At 40.5% G+C, this 23,245-nt stretch overlaps 2 protein-coding genes across 4 annotated transcripts in view; both read right to left on the bottom strand.

Annotated features, from left to right (window-relative positions):
• TMEM245 (transmembrane protein 245) overlaps positions 1 to 7,715 on the bottom strand; it is an 86,868-nt gene extending 79,153 nt beyond the window's left edge. The window contains exon 1 of one of the 3 annotated variants that reach the window (XM_088793404.1): positions 7,046 to 7,715. In XM_088793404.1, coding sequence (XP_088649530.1) covers positions 7,046 to 7,639 — 594 coding nt within the window. In that variant the 5' untranslated portion in view covers positions 7,640 to 7,715. The remainder of the gene's footprint in view (positions 1 to 7,045) is intronic. The other 2 variants (XM_019734185.3, XM_019734186.3) reach the window with 2 other exon arrangements.
• Positions 7,716 to 13,910: 6,195 nt separating this feature from the next.
• Positions 13,911 to 23,245, bottom strand: part of FRRS1L (ferric chelate reductase 1 like) — a 34,727-nt gene continuing 25,392 nt past the window's right edge. Inside the window, exons 4-5 of the mRNA XM_074330800.2 lie at positions 22,652 to 22,898; positions 13,911 to 19,833 (exon numbers count right to left, since the gene is read on the bottom strand). Of these exons, the coding sequence (XP_074186901.1) occupies positions 19,661 to 19,833; positions 22,652 to 22,898 (420 nt within the window). The 3' untranslated portion in view covers positions 13,911 to 19,660. The remainder of the gene's footprint in view (positions 19,834 to 22,651; positions 22,899 to 23,245) is intronic.

Genomic DNA, 23,245 nt, shown 5'->3' with positions numbered 1-23,245 from the left:
CTTAGCCATAAGAAAAGATGACATATTGCCATTTGCAACAACATGGATGGATCCTGAGGTTATCGTCTAAGCAAAATAAGCCAGACAGAAAAAACTGAGAACCATATGACTTCAGTGAAAGCAACAAACAAGACAAAAAAAACTCACAGACACAGACAACAGTTTAGTGGTTACCAGAGGGGAAGGGGGGATGGTAAAAAAGGAAAAAGGGGGTCAAATATATGGTGATTGAAGAACTGACTGGGTGATGAATGCACAATGTACTATATAGATGACGTATTACAGAAACGTACACTTGAAACCTATATAATGTTATTAACCACTGTCACCCCAGTACATTTTTTTCCCCTTCTTCCGCCTCCCATCCTCCACTCCAGTTCAAGCCATTATTTCTCAGTCTGGTTGTGTAGGACACAGTTCCCTGACCCATACTGGTATTATGAGCCTTGCGCTCCCCCCCCGCTGAGGCAGTTGGTCGCCAGTCGTTGGTCGACCACTCACAGCAGCTCCCAGCAGCACTCGCTGGCTGCTGGCCACTCACCCCGGCTGCCAACCACTCACACTGGCCACTGGCCGCTCAGGGCGGCACACAGCAGCTGACACCAATCTCCAGATGCTCACAGGAGCCCCGCTCCAGGGAGAGCTGTTGTTCACAATCTTAGCTGTAGAGGGCGCAGCTCACTGGCCCATGTGGGAATCGAGCCAGTGACCTCGGTGTTAGGAGCAGGGCGCTCCAACCACCTGAGCCACAGGGCAGGCCCGCAATACATTTAATTTAAAAAAAGAAAGAAAGAAAAAGTAAAGTAGATCCAGGATCTCTTCAAAAATAAATAAATACAATATCAAAAAAAGTTAGCAACATTGTTGCTAAATAAATAAATAAATAAATAAATAAATAATAAAATAACCACTTAAATATACTCAATTCCACTTCTGGGAATCTGTTTACAGAAGCACTCTACACTATGCAGACAGATACAGAAATATTCACTGTAGCAGTTTAAAATGTAAAAAATTTGCTAACAACCTAAATGTCATTTTATAGAGGACTTTAAATAAAGGTATGTCCAAATAATGGAGTAATTATTCAGACTTTCAAAAGCATGACGAATATCTATATTCAATGACAGTATAAATTCATGCAAGTACAAACTTATAATGGTGAAAATAAACTAACCAAAATGTTAAAATATATTATCTCTGGATGGTTGGATTTCAGGGGGTAATCTGCTTCTTTATGCATTGCTTATGCATAAATTTATGCAAGTACTGAATTTTCTCCTATGAGTATTATTTCTATAAGTAGCAATATTTTTTTATTTTTATTTTTCAATTACAATTGACATTCAATATTATTTTATATTAGTTTCAAGTGTACAGCTTAGTGGTCAGACATTTACATAATTTGCGAAGTGATTCCCCCCAATTAGTCTAGTAACCTCCTGGTGCTATACATTGGCCTAAGTGTTTCTAACTTAAAACTCTTTCGACTTACAGATTTATTTATTTCCAGTATTTTGAAGTGATCCCTCAGAAGAGTCACAGAATATCACTATAATAGTTCAAAAAGTAAGGCCATTTATAAAAACATTTTTAGAGTTTCTATTAAACCATTATGATTATACAATAACCAATGTTTAAAATGTTTACCAGATTATCCTAATACACATTCAGAGCTAAAATAATCTGATAGGAACACTTTGGAAAAGGCATCTAGAAAAAAACAACTTTTTATACTACAATTCTATTAAAAAGAAGTTTATCTATATGTGCTAACAAGGAAAGATGTCCAAAATACAATGATAAATTAAAGAGCAAGGTGCAGAGTTTTATACATGTTATCCCAATTTTGCTTTAAAAAAAACAATAATCCTATACGTTATATGTCCACATAGGCATAGAAATAAATTTAGAGGACTATTCATCAATAACAATAGTAACATCTGTACAGTGGAAATGGTAACCGAGAAAAGAGACCACAATTCACTTTTACCATATAAACTTCTATGCTGCTTAAGTTTCTTTTATATAACACGCATGTTTTATACTTGACTCAATTTTTTAAATCACTATTCTGTAAAATAATAAACTGAAAATAAAAATTCATACATTCAAATTTCACACATAATTTCTAGTATGAATTCCTGAAAGTGTGCTTTTAACAGTTTTTTATTTCTCTGTCTCTCTCTCTCTGAGATATGCTTAGCTTCTGAGCAAATTTGTTCAAGTATGAATTTTCTTCCCAGCATAAATCAATGAGCAACACTTTACACATACGAGGACATACTTTCGTAAATTTGTGTTGTTTAAAACAATGTGTCCGTTTCAAATAAATTCAGTACTCATTTTTAAACACTATATAAGACTCTGCATGTGTACTATTAAGATACTATGTAAGACTGCACAATAATTGGCAATATTCACTTAGCACTACAAATAAAGCAAACTAGTAATCATATTTTCCTTACATTTGACTCAGCCACGCGTAGTTTCTGATTTAAAAAATATGAAATACATAAAATGTAAGTAGAGTTTGCCTTTTATCCTGTCATTGTTTAATTTATTGTCATCTGGGCATTAAATGGAAAAACACCTTGGCTTGATTCTGCTGCATGTTTTTGCAAACAACTTCCCAAGTCTTTTACGAGAAAATAAAAATGACAGAATTCTTCCCCAGTTATAGAGCCACAGCTCTAATCATAGCCCCAATCAGCTATTGCTTCAGTTATTTCATTCTCCTTTAAGACAGCTTAGTGGTCATTCTCTTTGCGGTGTGGGAACCTAAAAGTCAAGAATCTTTGAAAATGAAAAGCTTTAACTGAGAAACAATCTAAGCACTGGAAACCTTCCTCCTTAGTGTTGTCAGCAAGCAAAACCGCACCTAAAAAGGGTTGAGAAGTGGAATGGAGTAGGCCTGGATGGCTAATGTACACTTCCTGAGAACCTCACCGGCAGTACTGCCAATCACTTGGGATCTGTAAAGCTGAACATCAAGGGACTGTAGAAATTGTCCAAGCTAATGCCACACTTCACACAACTGGGGCTGAGTAGCCCAAAGAGCCCTGGTCTGTTCAAGGTCACAAAGCAAGTTATTGACAGAGCTCTGCTTAGAATTTACACTCTTCTCATCTTTCAGCCACTAGTCTTTCCACCTCATGCTTCTTTATAAAGTAACATGGAAATAATGGGATCAGAGACTGTAGAGAACACAAATCTATTACTACTGCAAAAACTGTTCAACGGTCTTCAAAGTTGCCGAACAGAGACGAAGGCCAAATTACTCCCAGCAAAAAAAAAAAAAAGTGGTGGAGCAGGGGAAGCCATTAGCTTTTCAGATTTATCCTGACAACTACACCATGGGGAGATGCCAAAAACCCTAAGGACGGAGTCACATGTGAACTAGGTGCAACAAATGATTTTTCTTAAGTGTTTAGAAATCACTAACACAGTACAATATTCTAATATATTTGCAACTGTTTTAAAAAAAATTACTCATACCATAAATGATTACTCTTTCACTTTCAAGCAGGATGGAACGTTAGGAGACCTAGAGTCAAGGAAAAGAGCTAGGGGACTGAATTAACCCAAAAGTGAGGTGAAGGGGAACTGAACTGGAAAGATAAACTAGTAACAGGAAAACACAGGCACTGAAGACACTACAAAGGAAAACTGGCCAGTTTCTGGAAATAACTGAACAGCTACAACGATAAAAGCAAAGAGAGAGAGAGATGACTAAGGTTTCTAGATGATCCAGAGGTCTTTGGGGGAACATGTATAATTAGTCCGATTCTGATATTCTTCTTTGTTTTTCTTAATAACTAAAATCAATTCATACTAAAAAAATAAAAATAAACTAAAAAACTTAAACACAACTTATTGGAGGAAACCTTGTAAATCCTTATTGAAAATCTGGATGACAAAGGGACTTCAACTGCTGATAGGTCTGTTGAATACATTTACTAATAGGGGCGAACAGATCAATCTCTAATCAGTCTTCTCACCTGTGAAATCCCTCCCCCCTACTTCACAGGATTGTTGAGAATGAAATAACACACACGAAAGCAGCTAACCCAGTGCCTGGTTCACGGCTCAAAAGTTGAGTCTTCAATGTAGGAATTGTTAGCTGTCCAAAACGTGGACGTGCTTAAATGTCACTTTTCTCTCCGCCTCTCCATCATACCTCTTTTCAGCAGCAGACTCAAATTTACAAGTTGTCCAGAAAGCATCAAGACTCTTTTCCTGTAACAGGCAGCCCTGCTCAGTCTTACCAGACCTAACCAGCTGCGAACTATGAGATAGAAAAGTTACAGAGTGGGCCCTCTGCCCAGTCACATGACCGACGTTTACTTCATGGCAGGCCTTAATCAGCACTTTTGGCAGGGAGCCCTGAACTCCTTGTCTCTGCTTCTCAGATCCACCTCACCCCCATCCAACCCACCACCCAGCCCAGTGCCGCTTCAAGAAAACACAACTGCAAGCCTCTCAAACTGGGATCAACCTCCAGGCCCTGCTCTACCACTTAGCCCCTCTGCCCCTTCCTACTCTCTTTTAATGAACAACTCATACTTGTCTCGCTTATAATGGGGTTTTTTTACCTCTTCCTCTCCTCCCTTGTCCCCACCACTTTAGCCAAACAACTGAGTTTGAAGACTTTCTAATCATTAATTGGCTTGACCTCCCCCCCCTTTAGCCTAATCAATCTTGGCCCTTATTTCTCTTCTGAGCAGAGATATGCTATTATGTACTAGGGTATTTAGGTAAAAATTAGAGAGATGAGAGTTTATCTTTCGTAAAATGATACTCAAGACGATATACACTGAGCTGCAGGCAGGTCTTTACAAGTATTCAATTCCAGAAATGCTTCATTTTCCATTAACCATGTCAATTTACCCATGTATTCAACTTCTTTCTCTAGTATAAAAATACACTATTTATATGTTAGGCCTTTCTTTTCTAATTTCCTACAGCTTAGTGGATATGCTAGTAGGTCGTGGCTACAGTAATTTACAGTAAACTTCAATACCAAGTCAAAAAATGTTAGAAGAATCTATAAATGTGTCTGCCTTCGACAAGACTAAATTTCTTGAGTATAGGAACATGTCATAGTAGTCTTTATACAGAGGATGCCCCCCAAAAATGTATTTACACTTTAAGGAAAACTGTATTAAAATTGTAATACTTGATATATACCAATAACAAAAGATGAATACAAGTCACGTTTGACTTCTGCAATTACAAGAGGTACTCAAAGAGGTTACCATCAGCATCCAGATACTTCTGATTATGGCGAACTACTGCTTGAGCAACGTTGACCAAAGTGTCCACTTGTATACATTTTTTTTGGCACCCGGTATTTTTTAACAGCATATAGTATCCTGCCTTCTATATAAGAGGCATCCAATCAACTTAACTGGGAAACAAGGTAAAGGAGAAAGAACACTGAACTGGGACTCCATAAATGTGAAATGTGGATCTGTTCACAATCTGAATGACTGGGGCAATCACGTTCTCTGGCCCTCAGAAACCTCTCCTGAACAGTGGCAGGCATCAGGCAGCAAAAAGTAAATTAACTCTAGAATCACTTCCACCTGACAAACCAGCAAGCACCAGGAACCGAAAGAGGGTGTTCCATCTCCCTCCTACCACAATTGAAATGGCCCTTTTGGAGGCCAAGGCTTCTGCCTGATCACTTAGCAGTTGCACACAGGCAGCATTAAAAAAGGATGGACGAGGTGCTGCCCAATACCTTGCAATACCTTGCTGGCCCCTAACTGGTGGGTAATGAACATTCATTTGTCAGTCATCTCCTTGGGATTATGTTCACATATGATTATAGGCACCCTGAAGTCAGAGCCTGCATCTTTCTCCTTTTAAATCCCTCACAAAGCCCAGTACCTAACAGCATACTCAATCAACTGTTAACTTGACCTGAAAGGTGGTCTTGATAGAGCAAGAGAAGACAGGAGTTCTGGGATCAGTCATCATTCTACCAATAACCTCGGGCAAGTCAAAACCCTGCAGGACAGATACGTAGAATTACTTTGCAACTTGACGTCAAGGTGCATTGAACACTGACAGAAGTGAATCAAACTATTTTTAAATGGTACTGTTTACTCATGAGTTCGAATTCTTACGCATTACACATCCACTTGTTTTTTTAACAGTCCCAAGGTTAAATATTTGGGTAATTAACTGGTCTACAATCTTATCTGAGTTAGGAAATGTGTCACTAAGTTATTTTTGAAATCCCTTCCAATTCTAAGCTCCCTACTTTTCTAAGAAGAAGCCCAGGGTGACCAAGAAGCATGGATCTAACTCTCTTTCACTCAGTCTGCCTAGGAAATACAGGCGGGAGGAGACGTAAGTATGGAACAGCAGTCCTTGCACATTAGTAGTTCCCCAGAAGTAGAGTGGGGCCGCGGTGGATCAGCGCCCAGTGCCTCGCACAAAGTACACTGAAATCACCTGAATGGAGACGCAGCCCCAGACTATTAAGAAAGCTGTTTTAGGACTTGAGAAACTTAAGTCACCCGTCTCCTACTTCTCCCTAACTAGCACTAGCCGGGTAACAAGTTGCCTCTCCTATTTATAGGATGAGAGGTTGAACTAGGTAGGATCTCTAAGGTCCCTTCCAGCTGTGGTATCCAGAAAAGTCCCACAGGAGCAAAACTGAAGATGGCCGGTGCACGCACCAACTCCACGACCAGGAATACACTCAACTCCACCTGCCGATGCTCTGGAGCTCCTACCTGCAAAGTGGAACAGCGATTCCCAACAGGGTCCCCTAAAAGGGTCTATTAGGATGGGGGCGGGGGACAGGGAGGCTGTTTCAAACCGCAGCCGCCCTCTCTTTGAAAGGAAGTGTGCCAAGTTGCTCAGGTGCAAGGGAAGTAAGGTGGAGACTGCCAGTGCCGCACAGGTGTGGACCTTTGGTCGCCCTTACGCAGTGAGGAGCGCAGGATCGCACCCCAGTGCACTGCGGCTGTAGAAAAGGGTACGGCGTGCGCACCGGCACCAAGGAGGGACCGGGCCGAGGCTCACTCACCCACAGGCTGCTGAAATAGTCCAGCCCGCAGCAGATGAAAGCGCCGGCCTGGGCCAGCAGCACCTGCACGCCCAGGTAGCTGCCAAGGCTGTAGAGGCCATAGAGTAGCGGGCCGCCGGCGCCCAGCAGCAGCAGCAAACGGCGGCGGCGCAGCGCTTGCTCGCCCAGGGCCTCGACGCCGTAGTCGGCGAAGCAGAGCGGCAGCAGCAGCGCGGCCAGCACGATGGGCGTGTGCGCGCGGTGCAGGCGCTGCAGCCAGTGGCGGCCCAGGCGCGTCAGCGAGGTCTTGAACGGGTGCAGGAAAGTGCCGCACAGCACGGCCCAAAGCAGCGGCCGCAGGAACGCCTCCAGGATGAAGTAGACGAGCACGGCGGCGCCACAGCACAGGCACACGAACAGCACGGCGCCGGTGTTGTAGAAGGCCTGCTTGATGGGCTTGTCGAAGCGCAGCGCCAGCGCCGCCGTCCGCGGGGTCTCCCCGCCGCCGCCGGTGCCGCCACCCGGCCTGACCGCGCGCAAAACCCGTGGCGCCGGGCCCGGGGAGTCCTGGGGACTGGGTGGCTCCGGAGGACCGCCGCCGCCGCCGTCGGCCATGGTGCCTCTGCTGCCGCCGCTGCTGCCGCCGAGAGGCGATACTGGAAAGCCTGCAGAGAGCCACCCGCGAGAGGCAGAGTGGGCGGCGCGCGGCGTTGTGGGAGTTGTAGTCCTAGCTGGCCACCGAGCGCTTACAGAACCTTTAGCAAACTACAACTCCCAGTGAGGATGGGGCGACTCCCTTCACTCCCCGGTTACTTTCACCCAGTGGTCTTGCAGGTTCCAGGTAACAGGTTTCTGGGCTCAAAACCAGGAGGGGGAGGAAAAAAAAAAGAAAATCTCCTTTCACCCATTCGTTAAGGACAACTTTTCGGGAGGCGGAATCCCAAAAGAGACACTACATTCACAGATTGAAAACTCAGGCTGCACATTAGAATCCTGAGGGGTAGTACTTGTAAAAGACTGATCCCCAAATTCTATTGTACGGATTTAATTAATAAACACTGAACAATGTTTGCTCTGGTATATTTGGCAGGATTTTTAAATCGCAATTAGCACATGGCAGGCCCTGTTCTAAGTGCCTCATTCCTATTAACTAAATCTTTAGAACAACCCTTCGAAGAAGGTGGTATTATCTCGTTTACAAAGAGGAACACTAAAACACAGAGAAGTTAAGTACCTTGCCCATGTCACACAGCTAATAAGTGGCAGAAATATTTAAATTCAGAGTCTGTTTCCTATGTCTATCTCTTACTATGCTAATTGGTATGACAGGGATCCTTTGGCATATTTTTTTGAAGTTCCTCGGGGGACTGTAATGTGTAGTGATTGCTGACAACCATTGGTGTAGTTAGTGTGGGAGCAATCTAAATCCTGAAAGAGCTCTAGATCAGAGTCTCGAACTGCCACTATTTCTTTTTGAGACCTGGAGTCAGTCAATTAAGCCCCCACCCCCAATTTCCCCTCTGTCACATGGGAATGATAGTAATAGAAGCTCTTGTCTCAGGAAAGAAAAAGGAAGCTCTGGGGCAGTGCAAGGTGCTTCTGTTCTGTTGGAAAAGTCCTAGGATCCAAGGCTACTACTCATAAAACTTCTCAAATAGCATTATTATTATTATTATTATTATTATTATTATCAGATGAAGCAAGGAAGCCTTTACTGAGTATTCAATATGGGGGTGCTTCAAAACCCTGCAAGTTATCCCTTTTCCATTTTCAATAAATTTTAAACTAAAAGAAAAAGTAAATCCTTTCCATTGGATCTTTGGGTCTCAGATCACAGTCCTTGTTTTTCAAGTGGTCTTTGGACTCTGACTCTGTAAATATTTTGCTTCTGTTGTCCTACATATTGCTTTGCTTCTTAACTACTTTGTCTGGGGCTGATGAAATTATAATTACAAATTATGGTCATGTTTGCTTTCAGCATTCCATTTTACACTGACTCAAGCTCCCATTTATATAACAACAATGCCTCAGTCTCCCTCCAAAAAAGTCGTCAGTGATTTCTAGAAAGTCCCAAAGGGGTGCTCCTCAGATACCCAGATACCCAGAGACATGAGTTGACCACCAACCATCCTATGTCCACCCTGCTGCCCACATATCTCACTGAGTTCAGTGCCTGTCATAAGATTTTCAGAGCCAATGTCACTATTTCCAGATGCTGGACACTTCCAAACTTCTTATCCTCAGGATACCAAAGCAGAGCTGGGTTCCACTTAGAACTGGCGAGGAGGTTCTTCTCCCTGACTTGCAAACTCTGTGTCCTTTTGTCACCCATGCCCTAAACCAGGTCAGTTGTGCCTAATGTATTATATCTCCTCTCATGACGAATTCCTTCTCTGACCTTCAGTCCTCTAACCACAAGGGTTCAAAACCCATCCAAAGGGTCAGTGAGAGAAAAAAGACCAGACATCCCTTCTGTGCTCCTCCAACCAAAGACTGGGCTCTTTCCCTCTAGTTACAAAAGAAAAGATCCCATGTTCCATAACAAAAGTATTTATCAATGGATGCAAACAGAAACTGACATATGTATGCATTGAACATGAGGGGGCAGGTGGAGTGTTCCCCCAAATTTTGTTGGGCCCCCTGCTCAACAAATCAAAAATGTCCTTTCACGGTTCTCTGCTTCCAAGTCTCAATGAAAGGCAAAATTGCTGACCATTTGAACACTGTTCTAATGGCCAAAGCAATAGAACTGAGAAGTCTCTGTTGGAATTTCTATTCAAGAATGAACTCTAACAGAAACGAAGTTTGAAGTACTAGAAACTAACATTTATACAGCCTAACACAAGGCTGGGTTTCCACAGCATTTTACTCACCCTTCTATGATTGCACTCGGCACGCTGCCATCAAAGTCCGTGGTTTACATGGGTTCAGTTTTGTGTCCCGAGCACCTGACACAGCACAGGGCATGTGCAACACAGATTAGAAGCTCAGAGTTTGCTGCATAAGTGAATGAATCAGTGATAGCCTTTTTTAAAAACCTGCTTGTTCTTCCTGTGAGAAATAGTATTGAAACCTTGGGAATGTTTCTTCTAGGTATTCTTATGGTTGAAATCAGAGAAAAATTAAAATACTGGGATGTAGGGCCTACAAACTAAATTTGAAAAGGGCACACACAGTTCACTCAAATATCTAGCTCACAAGGCATGCGCTTTTAGGCATCCCCTTCAAAACACGAGGCTACTTGGGTTTTCCTTGTTGGCCCTACATAGCAACTCACTCCGATGACCTCAGGAAAGAACAGACTCCATAGGCATCCAGGATACAGTGGAGATAAAAAAGATTCAGAGGAGTGGCTCAGGCGGACCCTGGAACCACACTGCCCCTGGCCCTCCTGTTGTGTAAACCAATGAATTTCCTAATCGTTTAATCCAGCTTCAGCTCAGTTTTACATTTCTTGCAACAGAAAGCTTTCTGGCTGAAAAATAATATCTACATCATTGGTTGCTGTGAGGATGAAATGAGAGAGTGTGTCTAAAACAGTAGTACAACACCTAGGACATGGTGAGAATCTGATAGTGGCTCTCAGGGGACTCTTCATTTTGTCCTAGAGAAGCCAAGCGGTATCTCCTAAACAACAATTAATGTCCACAGACTCCCCGGGTATCAAGATAACAGCCCCAGAGGTAAAACAAACATAGGGAGCAGATTCTCCAGGACATTGCATCTTCCTTAGAGTCCTCCATAAACATTTACTGAGTTGTACTAAGCACCTGCTTTGTACAAGGTTCTGGGCTTACAATGGAGAGTATACCTCATGTACAAAGTGGTATGTACAGTGCAGAAGGAGAGAGCATATGAAAATGTAATCAAACAGACATGCATTCCGATTCCAAATGAGTTACCACTTTCCTTTTTAGCAAAGTCCATTGCTAATCAACCACTGAACTCATTCTCACTGAGCCCAGACACAGCCTCAAAATCCTTCTCAGCCGAACATTCTAGGGAGCCACTACTAACTGAACAAAGTAGGCACACAAGATGGAACTTATTTGCTTTCCCTACTATACCTAACCATTGAGTATCTGATACTAAATACAATGGGCAGACTAAAGATGTAGGTAACTGGTTTACAGGAAAATAGTTAGCTGTGTATGTGATAAATTATGAGTTTTGTTTGTGTTTTTAAATCTTAAAAGCTAAAAAATAAATGGCACAAACAAATCTGATACCATGAGGCCCTGCCCGACTCCTTGACTACTCCCCCTTTTCTCTCCTCTTCCCATACTGGGACATAAGAACCCACGTACAGGACAGGTCCTGCCGTTTCACGGAGTGGAGTGGAGCCTTTCCTGCCTCCAGGTTCCTGTCTTTCTAGTCTGGGTTCCTGTCCTTCCATCTGTGCTGTCCAGCTGCAGCTAACTTTCCAACAAAGCCCATCTTACCAGTTTGTAAAAAGGTCAGTAGAAAGATTATCAAGTGGATTCAACCAACCCAATTGAGACCCATTTACCCAGGAAAGGGCCAGATGAATAAAAAAATAGCTTGGGAAGTGCTTCGGGTGGGAAGAGGAGGGAGGCATCCTTTTTTTAAAAGTCTGCAAGCCAAGTGACTTCCACTTCCTCTTCTAGGGTGGGAGGGAGGTCGTTAGGGAGAATGGGCATCTGCAAGGTAAATTTTGTGATGAACAATTATTGCTGAAAACCAGAATTGCCGGTCGGGAAAGTGGTTGGCTTTAAGTGTCCTTCACTGGTGGCTCCTCGTCTTCACAGGAGTGATTATATCTGGAACACTTTATCTGGAATGGTTGAAATTGGAGAGTTAGGGATCAGCACTTGAAATTCTTAACCCGCCCCTTCCTTGGCTCTACTCCCAACAATGCACTCCAACTAAGGCTGAGGCCATCCAACAGCCGGCCACCGTCTGCTGCAAATCAGAGCAACACTGAAAACAAGATGGTGGATGCATTTCAAATTGGCCAGACTAATCCCTCTTTATTTATAAATGAACGATCTTCATTTGAGAACCAAGTCTGGCTGGTTTTGAATCCTAAGTGTCACTTTTTTGGTATACTCTTGTCACCACACTGATGTCACTCCAGCCTCGAGCTGGTCTCTCTGCCCTTTTGCTCACTCCAATCAATTCTCTCTACATTACAGCCAGCGTGATTTTTCTAACGTATAGTCTGATCCCTTCAAAGCCCCCTGACCTCATGGGAAGGTATCCGAGCTCTTTCTACGACTTCCGAGGTCCAAGGTGAGGGACTTGCCTCACCCCTCCCCACTCCCTTCCTTGTCCTTTATCCCACAGTGATGTGCTGGTCCCACAAGACATCCAGGTGTGAGTCCCTGGACCCTGTGAAGTGTGTCACTTTACATGGTAACAGGCACTTTGCAGGTAAGATTAAGTTAAAAGATTTTGAGATGAGGAGATTAGCCTGGATTCTATGGGTGGGGCCTAAATATAACCACCAGGGCCTCATCAGAGGGAGATCGGACTACGGAAGAGAAGCTCTGACCACAGAGGCAGCCAATTGAGTGATGATGACATGAATACCCAGAGCCATCAGCAGCTGGAAGGGACAATGAAGGATCCTCTTCCCTGGAGTTCCCAGAAGAAAGCAACCCTGCCGATACCTTGATGTGAGTTCTGTAAGATTCAGTTCAGACTTCTGGCCTCCAGAACTGCAAGAGAAGACATTTCTGTTGTTCTAAGCCACTAATTGATGGTAATGTGTTACGGCAGCCATAGGAAACTAAGACAAACCTTGTCAAATGACAGTGGTTCCCGAACACATCGTGCTGGTCTTTCTTCTGGGCTTGCTCTTCCCTTTCTTAGAGATGCTTCTTCACACCCTTTGCCTGCTTTACTCCAACCCCTTCCTTCAGAGTCAGCTTCACTACCCCCTCCTGCTTTCGTGGCTGTCCCAAGCTGGGTGAGGGTCCCTACTCCAGGTTTGCACCACACCTGAGCATTTCCTCACCACTTACAATCACCAAAAGGTATTATCATGGTGCCTGACTCCCTAACTAGGCTGTGAGACTCTTAGGGGCAGAAATCAGGAGGTGTTCTTTTCAGAATCTTCCATATTCAGGGTCTAGCATAGCGGTTGGCACATAAGAGTTCTCAATAAATCCGTATTTATTGAATGAATTAACAAGTGGTTAAAACTTCTTGACCTCCTGGGTGCAGATGACTTACGTCCACTCCACTTCAGCTACCTTTTCTCACAGCGTATCCCTGGCCTTCGTACCTGCAACTGGGCCCTAAGACATTTCCAAGTCAAACATCAACTAGGGTCGGGTCTGACAGCTGGGCTACCCACAGAGAATACTGCAAAATAATAACACCACAGGGAGCACCTAAAATACCAAAAAAACAATAAATATTTGGGGTTCTTTGTGGGGGGGTAGGATTAGAGTCTATAATGCCAGAGTCTTTCTTAGCATGATATTCCTTGAGTTTCTCCATTTCGCCCCAGTAGAACCAGCAGCTACATAATAGCAATTTCCATTGATGATTCATAAGGCTCTACAACCAAACTGTAACTATTCTTGACGTATTATATGATTTAGTCACCAATAAGGCTCATAATTGAAATTCTTAGAGCTAGTTAAGCACTATTAACCAAGTAATACACTTTAAATGGGATTATCATAGGCCTCCATTTACTATTTGGTAAAGGTATTAAGCTGAAGCTTTAAATACAGATTTATTTTGCAAATTGTTTCTCTACAAGGATTTTTACCTTCGACTGCAACATGATTTTCCTCTTTGTCAAACAAGACACTGTCATCTTCTCTAAGGTCTATAACTTTAGGAAGACTTTACTAATGAAAGGATGTAAAACAAACAAACAGAAAACCAAAAATGCACCAGAGCATAGCAATAAGGAATTAGAAACTAACTTTAATTACATCAACAGGAAGAATTCCAAACCATGTTGAGAATTTATATTTTAAAATTTAAATCTAGTTAATATATTCTAACGGTAACATAATCCTCTAAGGATAAAAGTAGTTGTGATGGCAAATGGACAGAACAATCATTTAGATAGCATCAAGGAATATTGCTACAATTACATAAATAGAAATCCATGTGTTTATTACACATCTTAGAGTAAAAATTCACATGGGACAGGCTTATAAATATACATAAATCTCAAAATCAATCACAATTGAACATTAGGTACACAATTATTATAAAACAATTATAACCCATCAATGTCTATTTAAAGGCATAGTTTTTACAAAATAGTATTTTATAGACAGTCTCAAAAAAGTATATTAATACTCCTGGAGCCAGATTGTTCCAGCATATCAGCGCATCTGTGGGAATAAGGCATGTGGAGAAGCTGCATTTACTCTTTCCCGGGGGGCCAGGTCATTCTATGTGATGAAATGGTAACTGCTCTAGTGAATGCCACAACCCCTGCAGCAGCCCGTAACCCGGGAGAATTGCTCTCTACTCTCCAGAAAAATTTGCCTAGTAGCAAATATCCAGGGGGAAAATCTGAAAACATTAGTCAGATATGTGTATACCATTGTGAGTGAAAAATCCCACAGAAATGGATGATTCACTTAAATGTTCAGTTTTGTTTAAAATCACATTTAGCATAGCTACCATTTTTCATGAACAGGAACTTAAGTCATCTATTAAATATAAAAACCAAGAAGTACAACTTGAAACTAAATAACTGAATAACTAAATAAAAAGTCTAACGAAATACAAATAGGTATGGGTTGCATCAACATGCCATGGGCTCAGTTAACACTAGCCTCAGTTTCTTAACTAACAGTACAGAAAAGTCAAACTCAACCATAATACTTTATACATTCTTAACAATTCATGGAATGCTGAATGAAAGAGGCAAGGCTTACTAAAGGATCGAGGAATCCTTTCTGCAAAGGATCCTTTCTGCAAAGGAAATGACTATAAATTCAAGGGTAGCTTTGCCTGTAATACACACAATGTTTTATCTCTTGGGTTTTAAAGTACTCAAGAAATCAGCAACAAAAACAATCTCGGCAAAGACCTTCAAATGGCCATAGTATGTATATATAGGCTTATTGTGTATGTTCAACTATATATACAAACACCAAAAATAATCAAACTGCTCACTAAACATAACCAATTCTGTTTAGAGAACAATGACATACAATACAATTATATACAACAAAGTATACACATCTCAGCATTTGGCCTATTGCACTGGTTTCAAACATTTCTCTATTACGACACACCAGGTAGATGCCATTGTCACATGTGTACAATTCCTGTGAGTGTAACATTCCTGTGAGTGTAGCAGATTTTGATAAAACTTTAATAAAAAAAATGTCTGCAGGGAAATGTATTACTCTGAAACACTGTAATCCCCACCACGAAGAGCAATTCAACAGCAAAAGTTATTCACAACTGCCAGAGTTTAAGTAAAATAAAACTGCTGCTGACCCAGCTCTGAATTAACTACCACCTCTTTCCCACCAACTCAGGAAAAGACATTAGAGTGCAAGTGCATGGAAATACCATTATTGAGATAAAATAAGTCAGCTATAATTTATTTTATTTTACAAACAAATTACTAATTTCAATATCTTTACAATTAACCAGTAATACATTACTGGCAGTGTACTTTACAACTGATCATGACACAGAGGTATGTCTCTTAGCTGAGAACCAAGTGTGGGAAAACTACAGCCCATAAGCCAAACCCAACCTGCTGCCTATTTCTGTATGTATGGCCTGCAAGCTAAGAATGGTTTTTACATTTTTAAACATTTTTTTTTAATCTAAAAAAGAATATTTGTGACGTAAAAATTTGATGAAATTCAAATTTCAGTGTCCATTAAGTTTTATTGGAACACAGCCATGCTCATCAGTTTATGTATTATCATCTACAACAGAGTTGAACAGCTGAAACAGACCACAAAGCCTCAAATATTTACCACCTGGCTCTTCACAGAAAAAAATGTGCTGAACCCTAGGCTAGAACTAAGAATGATACACAACCTTAGTAGCAATATCTCTTAAGCACAAAATCCTGTATATAGACAGTAAACTTAATTACAGAAATAGTAGTAAAAACCACCCGGGATGGAAATCCATCCCTGAGTTGTCCAAACTTTCTGACTTTCTTAATGACAAAAGCCAACTTAAGATAATCAAATATGGCTCCTGCATTTTACCTGAACTCATGTTGACCAATTCATCTTTGAAACTATGGAGGAGTAATGTAAAGGGCATTGGACTCCACGTTAGAGGACCTGGGTTTTAGGCAAGCCACTTTTAAAAATTAACCAAAACAAATACATTCTAGTCTTGTCCAGTCTGTGTATTATTTAAAAGAAAAAGAAAAAAACTACTAAAAGCATTAAAATGACTGGTAAAATAAAGAATCAAAATGTTTTTAAGAAGAGAAAAAGCTAATAGAAAGTAAAATGGACCCCTTTCCCCAAATATAACTACAAAAAGTCCTCCTTTTCATTGTAAATTACTAAAGAGGGGAAAAAAAACACCTGGCTAATTTGAGTGTGGATAATGGGTTCCATTTAATAAAAGCCTTAATGAATGTGCATGAAGGCATGAGTGTGTAGGAAATCATATCTCCTTCCTAGACCTCAGCTGTGCCTTTATTAAATAAGTGTATTGGATTAAACAGTTTCTAAAGTCCTTGCCAGCTCTGGTAATTCATGCCAAATGACTAGCCTCAGTTTTTTCATCTGTAAAATTGGATTAATAATAGAATCGACTTCCTATGGTTGTTGTGAGGATTAAATGATTAATCCATGTAGAGTGCTTAGAACAGCACTAAATGCATATAGCTAGCATTATTATTCTACTCAGGCATTTTACAAAAACACACTGGTAGGGTCTCTGCCCGGTAAAAAGTACTATGTTAGAAAATGGAATACAGAGATAAAATAGAAGTCGATTCTCTTATATTAGGTAAGAATGAAATGGAAGTCCACAGAGTTTTAACTTCAGAGTTTTAGCTATAAATTGATGATTCTCTGAGATGATGGTTAAATGCTGTTTTGCATCCTTGGTCTGTGAATTCTTATTTCTGAAGAATGATTATTGTTAAAAATGTCAACTATGTTTTGCAGGTAAAACAGCATTGTTACTAATGATCTTTTTATTTATGTTTCAAAAGACAAAATTCAGTATTTGCTAAAAGGATGGCTTATGGTTTGATCACATGGAAGAACATAAAAATGTTGGCTAGTCTGACAATGTGTATGAAACACAAGTCTTCCGAACCATACAAACTTTCCATAGAAGTACAGTTTGTTTATTAATTCATTCAACAAGTGTTTGCTGAGTACCTACTACGCAGTAGTGTCTGTTACAATGATGAGTTACAAGAAATGGTCCCTGCTAGGGAGTTAGCAGGGAGGACGAGCCAGCAATTATATTAACATGTGATGGGGAGGCCTATGTAGGGAAGCCCAGTGTGTTATGGGAGCATTTGGCAGGGACCTAAACCTACCTAGTCAAGGGGATTGGAGGAAGAAATACTTAAGCTGTGACCTGAAAGATGAGTAGTAGTTTAGCAAGCACAGGAAGTGGAGAATGGTTGGGCACAGGGCAGATGAGAGGTGAGAAAGCAGGTCTGAAGAACGGAGAGCAGTTCAGTCTTGCTAGGTCATAGCAAGTGAGGAGTGGTGACAGAAGATGATATTGGAGGTAATCAAAGTGGTTTGCATTTTACACTAATGGCAATGAGAAATCATTGAAAGTTCTAAGCACAAATATGCAAAACTAGTAATCAAAGCAGGAACAATTCGTGAAATAATTAGCTTGACTTGAAATGTGAGAAGGAAAATCCATTAATTTATTCCTTCCCTGCCAGCTAGAGAGACTAGGTGAAGTCTCTTTATTTTTAACCTATTTATAGCTGAAATATTATACATGAGAAGGAAATATAGAAAATATTTGCTCTTATTTACAATGTGGATGCCTGCATACTCAGTATCTTCACTACTAAACAACCATTATAGCTTAGAAGGTGATGCACAGGCTATCCGCAGCCATGACCAAAGGGCTTAGTTATGAGGCGATGGTAGTCAGGTGGAACCAGGGACTTGAACCAGATGTCCTGAGTTTGAATCCCACCCAGTTCCATTGCTCACTTGGTGTCATTTAATTTCACTCCATCTCTAACGAGGATTATTTCTCCAACGTCCCTCTGATGTATTTGGTGATCTGTGCAACATCACAGAATCTCCATGTTTTCCTTTCTTTTGTTCAGCTCCAGAAGAATCTGAAAGCTCTCCCCACACGTAGATTTTCACTTCTGACATGAATTCCAAAGATGGCATTAGAAATCACAATCTCCAGTATTGTTTAATCAAAAAAGACGCACATAGTTGGAGCCAGCTTTAAAGCAATGCCCCACCCCCATCCCCATGCAAGCCAGAGGACTCCGGAACGCTAAAGTAGAAATGCCTCAGCAGCATAACCATATCCATAGATTCTTTACCTCTAAATGGGCTGTTAACACAGACATTTGGAACAAATGAACCTTTGGGTTCCTTTGAAAAAAAGGTAATGCATTAAGTCAAAGCATTATTATAAATTATGCTGACTGCAAATCCAATTTACAAGTCTGAACAAGTCTGAATGGATAATCTAGGTGAATTCACTTTATGGGTCATTTCCCATTTTCTAATTTAAAAAATCTCATATTTAAAAAGTTTCTACTCCAAATATCCAAAAATGTTGATTTATTATCAAAGTGCCTTAAATTTTTATTAAGATGATTAGTCTATTATATATTTAATCATACTCAGCATATGCCGACTCTGACAACAGAATTAGCTGTAACCACAGATGAGTACCTTAATTTACAAAGTACAGGGGTAGAAGAGTCCAAATTTTAATTGCTAAGAATGCCCATATTTTTATCATTAATATAATTTTACATTTTCAGGAACACTCAGCTCTGTTTCTAACTTTTCCAACAGCAATAAAAAATGTTTTCTCATAGCTACTCGCTAGTTGAGAGGAAATTTCAAATAAATGTGAACCATTTTCATCTCATTGTAATCTCCCCCATTCTCCCCATCAGCTGTGTAATTATCCAAAAGCACTTAAGCTTCACGGAAATTTGAAAGTTCTCCTGCCTAAAAGGCTGACTGTGAACTAGGGCCATCCAGTGAATTTCTCTTTAGTAATACTCCAAGTAAGTCTCCTGAGTTATAGTTGGAAGAGTAAAGGTTGTTTAGAGACATGACTTCTATGTCTAGCTCTTTCTCTGCCTTGTTGTGTTATCTGACCAAATGGCCAAGGCGACATGGCATGTGGGTCACAAAAAGGCAGTCCTCCTGGGTCCCAATTCCCATTCAGTCAGGTGGCAATAGTAATTTCCATCAATCCAACTCAGAGATGTGAAGCGCAAATAAGGAAACTTACTCGAAAGTGCTTAGAAAAGTTTTAAGTAGTTTCCAAAAGTATGGGATCATTATTATACAATCCTCTTAAATTAGAAAAGAAGCCTTACTTTGTCTTCCAAAAAGCTGAACTCATAGGTAGGAGTCCTTAAATAATAGACACTAAAATTATACTGCATATTGTTTAAAAATATATTTATGCTAAAGATTTTCTAATCTATTTAATCTGTTGGCTTTGCAGCTGTGATTAAGGGGTTCCCATCAACAAGTAGAAGGTCAGGGCAACAATAAGAAGCAAACAAAATGGAGAGGAGAAGGTCTGATAGGCAGCTGATGGCATAAAAATGTCTTCGTACTTGTAAATACTGACAACACGCTCTGAAGTTGGTGGTGAGTCTATATCATGTCGGGTGATAGAGCCTTTAAGAAAGAAATACAAAGGAAGGGGGCAATCAAAAAAAGAATAGATTTAAAATGATACATACAAACAACAACAAAAACTAAAGAAAAGTCTTTAGTGCTAAATACGTAAGCCATGATTATAAAGATCTGGAAATCAAGTATTAATGCTATCAGAATTCTCTGTAATTGCACATTTAACGCAAACTACAGAAATTAAATTTACCCCAAAAGACTGGTTCTCATGAATATGCACACCCCCTACCAAAACAATGTATTGGTCTCTCCATGGCACCCCAGGTTTAAGTCTGCTACTTAGTATTGAATGAATGCTTACTTTTAAGGTTTCTGATGAGTTTTACCTTATTAATATCAAATGCAAAACTCTATTTTGATTTCCAAGACCAAGAGCTACTAAGTTTTTCCCTCAAATACGTATTTTTATATGTGGATCATTAACAACTCCTGACCACACTGCACTCTCTTACAGATGGCAGCCTTTCTTTCATTGTCTGTGGGACATAAGGAGTAGCCTGCCCCGGCCAAACCAGAGAAGGGTGTGTGCGCGTGTGTGTGTGTGCGTGTGTGTGTGTGTGTGTGTGTGTGTGTGTGTGTGTCTTTCTGGCACAGTTGGATGGACTGGTACAAAAAGTAGGAGGATTAAGATACAAAATAAATACTTGGACCAGAGATTTTTTTGACCTGGATAGAAGTGGAAAAAGGGAAAGGCTGTGTTTAAAGGAGATTAATAAACTGACGTTGATTAGAAGTACCTGACCTCGTAATCCACATGAATATCCTTGTGGTATAATCCATATAAATAATCCACATGGAAAAGTGGGTTAAGGAGACTAAGGCAGAAGAGTTCAGAGCAAAGGTATGCTTGGAAATAGGGCTCAGAGTGAGGGTTGTTAAGTTCCTATTCGCTGGGGAAGCCATGCCAAACTTGACGTGTCAATTCCCTGCTCCAGTGTCAATGCTAGCTTCTGTTAGCACACATCAAACTCCTCAGGCTGGCACGAGATTTGTCCCTCAACAAATTCCACTCACCTGTCCTACCTAACCTCACTCATTGGTCACCTACATGGACTCCTAGGGTTCACCAAGCACCTCCAGTTCATGCCTTCCTCAAGGGAAATCTAATCTATACTCTCCTTCAAACCTTAGCTCATAATTTATCCCCTCTGAGAGACTTTAGAGAATGGATAGTTTTGATCAACAGAGAGGCGTTAGAAGGGCATTCAAGAAACAGGAAAAACAAAAGCCTGTCTATGGGATAGGAATGTGCCTGTTTTATTTGGAGACAGAAGAACAACAGAAGTCCTGAATGATCTTATCAGGCAAGGCAGGATCATATTTGAGAAGAGCCTGGAATGGTAGGCTATTATGCTGTATACATAAGAAGATGACCTTCTGAAGTACAGCACTTTCCAATTTGTAAAGCACTTTCAAACACCTTTTTTCATTTATCCCTTAGAATAGTTCTATGAAGTCAGTATTATTATTATCCCCATTTTAGATAGAAAGAAATTGGAGTTCAGAATTTAGATAAAGGCTAGATACAGCTACCAAGGGGCAAAACCAATGCACATATCCAAAGTTTTAGATGCCAAATCTCATTATTTTAAATGAGTTCATTTTTCTAGGCTGAGCTATAGTTTATTTCCCAGGGTACTGAAAGTACTCAAAGATATAAATGCAGATCCACTGTCGGTAATCTGGGAAAGAAGTAAATGGGAAAGATGTCACAAATCTGAAGACATCTAAATGTTTTCCCAATTAGAAACAGGTGGGGAAAAAAAAAAAAAAAAGGTATGAAATCTCCAGACCAATCAATGGAAACAATTTGAAGGGAAAAAAAAAACAAAACAGATTAGGCAATAGATACTTGATGAGCATAGAGTAAGGAAAGATGCAACTCCCCGGAGCCAGAATAGTTCTAATACAAGGAATGCAAACAACTCACTTCCATTCTTGGTCAGGCCATTAGGCTGATCAACCAGGGGGATTGCTGAAGACATGGTGTTCCATGATTTTAGCAGCCTCTAAAAGGTCTCATGATATCCTCGGGTCTTTGTGGGGGAAATGCTGAAGAGCCTTGCCATCCAAAGTGAGGTTATCAATGCACCAGCATCAGTGGGAAGCTTGTTAGAAATGAAGAGTCTCAGGCCCCAACCCAGACCCTACTGAAACTGCACTTTAACGATATAGCCATGCAGTTTCTATACACGTTAAAATTTGAGGAGTAATGTGCTAAATTATAGGATAGTTTGATGGATTTATGACCACCAGAATAATCATAAAGTGAGCTACTAATGAAACCCTTGGTGTCAATCTCTTGAGATGTCTCCAGAATGCTCAGTATTTTTTATATATTTAGAGCATAGGAGCTAAGAGTACACACTGACTTTGGAGTCAGACAGACCTAGATTTGAATTTTTGCTTTTCCATTAACCAGTGGTACAGGCTTGAGCAAGTTCCTTAAACTCCCTAAAATGAGGATGATATAACTAACACCTCTCAAGGACAGGTCAGGAGTAAATGGGAACATAGTGAGAATTAAATACAGCCCGTACCCCACATGTACCCCGCAAATGATCTGTTTCATTAAGCACTTAGCTCATCAAATGTCATCTTGTACTGTTCTAGCTATGCATGTATATAACTTGTCCATATGTCCATGTGTATAATAAGTCCATCATAATCTTCTGAAGGCAGGATCATATCTCCTTTTTCTTTTATATTATCCAAAGTACTTATCACTCTCTTGCCCACTAAATAATAACCACAAGCACAGCAGTGGCTGGTGTTTAATCTAAATGCCAAAATGTAGGCTTACCCTGAATTGCTGGACCCCAAGCAAACAGATAGTACCAACTCAAATGTAGATCGACAATTGTTTCCTCTCTGGGAACGTTCACAGGGCGTTTAAATCTGCAGGTGACTCGATTGTTCTCAAAAACTCCTTCTTCATCTCTGGCAGGATTTCTCTGAATCTCCTTTGCCCACTGGCCTACATTATAGAAGTGCTGTATGCGGACCCTGCCATTGTCATCATGGACGCAGGCCATGACATCGTCACCACCCTAACATGAAAAATGATAAAGAAAAAAGTCAAAGGTATGTCTTTTGTAAACTTTTCTGCTAGAAAGAAATTTCACTTAGAAACATATATTCCATTACCTCTGTAATTTGAAATCTCACTCCCCAAAATTATTTTAAATGCTATTAAAATGCTTTCACCAAGTGACCAAAGTTAGCATCACAACAGCTGACATCAAGCTCCTCCTGATAGCTAGTATTCTTGCTGAAAATACATAAACTAACCTAATCGTAAAGATACAATCAACAAATCCAAATTGAGGATCGTTCTACAAAAAATCTATCCTGTACAATGGGGACATATGGGAAGGAACTGAATTGTCTGGCTTCA

This window comes from Rhinolophus sinicus, chromosome 16 (genome assembly GCF_057876585.1).
Source record: "Rhinolophus sinicus isolate RSI-liver-muscle chromosome 16, RSI-T2T, whole genome shotgun sequence".
Lineage (NCBI taxonomy): Eukaryota > Metazoa > Chordata > Mammalia > Chiroptera > Rhinolophidae > Rhinolophus > Rhinolophus sinicus.
The sequence above is the reverse complement of the archived record's forward strand: the minus strand, read 5'-3'. Positions and strand labels throughout refer to the sequence as shown.